At 43.3% G+C, this 4604-nt stretch overlaps 1 protein-coding gene and 1 non-coding gene across 2 annotated transcripts; both read left to right on the forward strand.

Moving 5' to 3' along the window:
• Window positions 1-486: 486 nt before the first annotated feature.
• Window positions 487-1638, forward strand: LOC106813093 (isocitrate dehydrogenase [NAD] subunit beta, mitochondrial-like). The gene has a single exon (XM_014817148.1). The coding sequence runs from the start codon at window positions 487-489 to the stop codon at window positions 1636-1638; it is 1152 nt and encodes a 383-aa protein (XP_014672634.1).
• A 2684-nt stretch (window positions 1639-4322) lies between these two features.
• Window positions 4323-4395, forward strand: Trnat-ugu. The gene has a single exon. It is a non-coding gene; the product is annotated as a tRNA-Thr (tRNA).
• The last annotated feature ends 209 nt before the right edge of the window (window positions 4396-4604 follow it).

The following is a 4604-nucleotide window of genomic DNA, read 5'->3' on the forward strand; positions in this document are numbered from 1 at the left end:
CTCTCTCTCTCTCGCTCTCTTTCCCTCTCTTCCTTTCTCTCTCACTCCCTCCATTTTGTTCACAGAAGGACCTCATATGATATTTGTTTAATTATCTCTAGCGGTGTCTATATAATTCCATATAGAACTCTCTATATGTTGAAATTTTAATGTTACCCGTTGGTAAATAAATTTGTTGTATGTTACATTTAACTTCGACGCTGTTCTTTGTCAAGATTGCGAACTTTGTTACGTATACTATGTTTTGTTATGTTTGTTATGTCTGTTATGTTTAGTGTTTGTTATATGCTATTATATTTGCTATGTTTTGTTATGTTTGATGTTCGCTACGTTTTGTTAATTTATGCTAATTGCGTCATTTGTTACGTTTCCCCATGATTGCTTTGTTACGATACGCGCTGTTGTCGTTGCCAGGTTACCGCGTTGCTATGGCCGACATGTTGCGACGCTACCACGCAGACGGACAGATCTACTGAACCAGAAAACATGGCGTTAACAGCAGCAGGACGTCTTTCGATTTTCTCGATGTTTCGTCTGCACAGGTCGCTGCAGAGAGCGCCACCTCTGACTAGATGCCTACTAGCGCCCCTATCGGCGCAGCAGGACGTCGGCTCGCGTCGGTCGGCAGGCGGTGTGAGCACAGTAACGATGATCCCGGGAGATGGCGTCGGCCCCGAGCTCATGACGTCGGTAAAAACCGTCTTCAAAAACATCGGCGTGCCAATTCAGTTCGAGCAAGTCTTCATCAGCGAGCTGCACAGTAAAGAGAGCGCCACCGTCGCCGAGGTAGTCTCCTCGATCCAGCGTAATGGCGTCTGCTTGAAAGGCATCATCAGCACGCCACACGGCGTCGGCGGGGAGCTGCAGACGATCAACATGAAGTTCCGACGCGCGCTGAATCTCTTCGCAAACGTCGTTCACGTTCAGAGCATACCAGGTGTCGCCACGAGACACGAAGCTCTCGATTTTGTCGTCATCCGTGAGCAGCTTGAAGGGGAGTACTCGGCGTTGGAGCATGAGAGCGTGCCGGGGGTCGTAGAGTGCCTAAAGATCATCACGCGCGCAAACTCGGAGCGCATCGCCAAGTTTGCGTTCGATTACGCAGTGAAGAACGGCAGGTCAAAGGTCACGGCCGTGCACAAGGCAAACATCATGAAACTCGGCGACGGCTTGTTCTTGGAATCGTGCGCTAACGTCGCGCCGTTGTACCCGTCGATTAAATTCGAATCGATGATCATCGATAATTGCTGCATGCAGCTCGTGTCCGATCCGTATCAATTCGACGTGATGGTGATGCCGAATCTATACGGGAACATCGTCGATAACCTGGCTGCGGGACTCGTAGGCGGCGCTGGCATCGTTCCGGGGGAGAACTACAGTCCGGAGTACGGCATTTTCGAGCCAGGCGCTCGGCACCCGTTCGCACACGCCGTCGGACGTAACGTCGCCAACCCTACCGCTATTCTTCTAGCCAGCAGCAAGCTGTTGAGTTACATGAAGCTTAATTCGTACGCGGACGCCATCCGCTCGGCTGTCTTTGATGTGATCAAGGCTAAGAAAGTTCGCACGAAGGATCTTGGCGGTCACGCGACAACGAGCGAGTTCACCATTGCTGTACTTAATGCGATTAAATTTTAGATACTTGGTCATAGTAAATAACATTGGGCGGTAACAATTCAACGTTTCTTTGCCAGCAGGCTTGGCCCCACAGACCGAAACAGGGAAAATGGTTTTTATTTCACACACAAAAACATTTTCGCTAAATATCTGTCGGTCTTCTCCCATAATATGTTTAAGAAAATCAAATTCAATCATTATTTTATCTGGTGTGCGTGTTCAGCTATTTATCAAATTTTACCTGTACTTTTGATTACTTGAATATATATCTGAATATAAGATACTACAGTTACGGCATTGAGGCTACGAAAATACTTGCTGATTTTAGTGGTGTGTATATCAAGGATTAACATGTGCATTGATTTTAGAACATTGTGTATTTGCACATATAAATATAAGCGAATAAACACTTTGTATGTTACGATTTTTAACCAATCTATCTTGCTTTCTGTAATTATATTATATAGACAACGTTCTGTGCCTAATAATGTGAGTTATTGTGATATAAATTATTATTAAAAACTATAAAATCATTATCATACATACCTATATATATATTTTTTTTCTTTATTTATTTATATATAAGTATACATATGTGTTAATAATATATGTGAATAAGAATATAAATATTCTTATCTAATGATGGTGAATAACTTTTATCTATCTATCGCCGGCTTAATGCTGAAATAGAATGAATCAGGCGTCGCTCTAACAGCGAATCAGTTATTAATTCTAATATATAATAGTCCTATTGTTCTTTCTAACAATTGATTTAACCACGGGAACAGCAAAGTAACGCAAATATTCTACAATAGTTATTAACATGCACATGTGGAATATACTGGCTATGACAATGTACTTATAAAGGTAATACTATCTACCGTGCACAAAGGAAACCCGCCAGAGGAAGCAATGAATTCGATACGACCCAGTCGGAAGCGGCGGACCGTGTCTGAATCCGAAACATTCAATTCAAGCAGACCGCAGAGACGAAACTTGGCGCGTAGTATTTCGGAATCGGGAGATTTTGCAGCCACTATACAAACGAATCAAACGCCATCAAAAACTAATACAAATGAAATCGACGACAGTTCGATTATCGATGACCCTATTATAGATAGTCGCTGGTCATGGTTCGTCTGCTTTGGGGCTTGGATCATTAATATTGTGGTAGTTGGTGTGCATCATGTGTTCGGAATACTTTACATTGAACTCGCAAAAGAATTTCCGGATGCAACAAATGCTGAAATAGGTAAGTTTTCCATTAATAGATCATAACATTTACGCTGTGGAAGCTGTACCATTTGTGTGAAATTAAACACGTTCCCATTGTTTTTTCTACAAACTACAGTAATATCTCATACCACAGCAACGCACATTACTAGAAACGATGCTCTGACATACTTTAGTTTCCTTCGAGAAATCTTATTTGGAAGTGCTTTGTGGCTCGTTCAAAAGGCTGCCTGCTATTTCCTTACAGTGAGGCATGGGGTCACCGACCACATGAGAACATAATCATGCACAATGTGTGTATAGAAAGATGCGTTATTTTTAAAATCACTGTCAAGCGATCAACACGTGTAGCTAAATCGATATCTATGATTCCATTTCACAGCATGGGTAGGTGCTGCCGCCTATGGGCTTGTGATGGCATGCGGACCCTTAACCGGAGTGCTGATTGGACGATACGGTAGCCGGCCTGTTGCAATTACGGGCAGTGTGCTTGGAGCCGTAGCTCTCTTCTCATCTTCGTTCGTCACGCGACTGCCCCAACTATACGTCACGTATTCGATCCTTTTCGGCGTCGCAACCAGCCTGAATTACACACCGGCCATGTGCATCTGTACGCAGTATTTTAGGAAACATATTTCTACAGCTACGGGCATCCTTATGTCGGGTAGCAGTACAGGAACGCTGGTAATGCTATGATGGATGGATGCTACAGCCGCGCGAATATCTTGTGTTATTATAATATATATAGTTACGTGTTGTTTTTGTTTTGATGAGTCATAATACACATACTACACTATATATCCTACACATACTACACTATATATCCTACACATACTACACTATATATCCTACATATACTACACTACAGTGACTACACATACTATACATACATATGCATACAATGTGCGGATGGAACGCATATAGGATCGGTGTGTGCATGGTCGTAATGTTCTTACTTGGCTGCCACGATTTCCCTTTAAAATTCAGCAGATTATACACATAGGAAAGCTAGCTTCTCTCTCTCCATGGCGGTGGGTATGATTCACAGGAAGTGTTTCCTCAGCAAAGGCAGGATGACGGTTGAGCGTGTTAGTGTACAGCCATACCAGACATATCTAACGAAGCTATCTTCATCATTCGTTTTTGATAAAAAAACAAACAAGGTTTTACCGTAAATATTGTTATTCAATTTATCACGAGATTTAGAAGACGGTAAAATCGGGAGTGCACCTGCCGTAGATATTTCGCAGTAACGGATCATCTGGATGGATCACCGCTCTGCCTAGGATATGTCGTATCGAGGGATTGATAAACACACACCGCCACAACGTATCCTCGTGCGTGACAGTGTTGCAGACGAAGATAAAACCTTATTATTATTACTATTATTAGCAGCACATGCATTATTCATGAGAATTAATCCCGGGAGGCTGTGTGGATCAATTTATGTAGATGTTATATCTCATATAGCAGCCTCCTTAGCTCAGTGGCTAGAGCACTGGTCTTGTAAACCAGGGGTCGTGAGTTCAATCCTCACAGGAGGCTACTGATCCTTTGTTTTATGAATCAAGAGGAACTAAAGAAATGAAAGGTGACCGTGGATCCACGGCGGACTCCCTATCTCTTACGCCCTCTCTCTCCCTCTCCCTCTCTCTCTCTCTCTCCCTCTCTCTCTCTCACTTTCCCTCCCTCTCTCTCACGCGCGCTTTCTCTCTTTCTCTCTTTATCTCTTTCCCTCTCTCCCTCTCTCTCTC

This window comes from Priapulus caudatus, unplaced genomic scaffold, assembly GCF_000485595.1.
Source record: "Priapulus caudatus unplaced genomic scaffold, Priapulus_caudatus-5.0.1 Scaffold725, whole genome shotgun sequence".
In the NCBI taxonomy this organism is placed as follows: Eukaryota; Metazoa; Priapulida; class Priapulimorpha; order Priapulimorphida; family Priapulidae; genus Priapulus; species Priapulus caudatus.

What these genes read in the sequence shown, in the direction of transcription:
- LOC106813093 (XM_014817148.1), top strand. Translation starts at nt 487, where the DNA reads ATGGCGTTAACAGCAGCAGGACGTCTTTCGATTTTCTCGATGTTTCGT.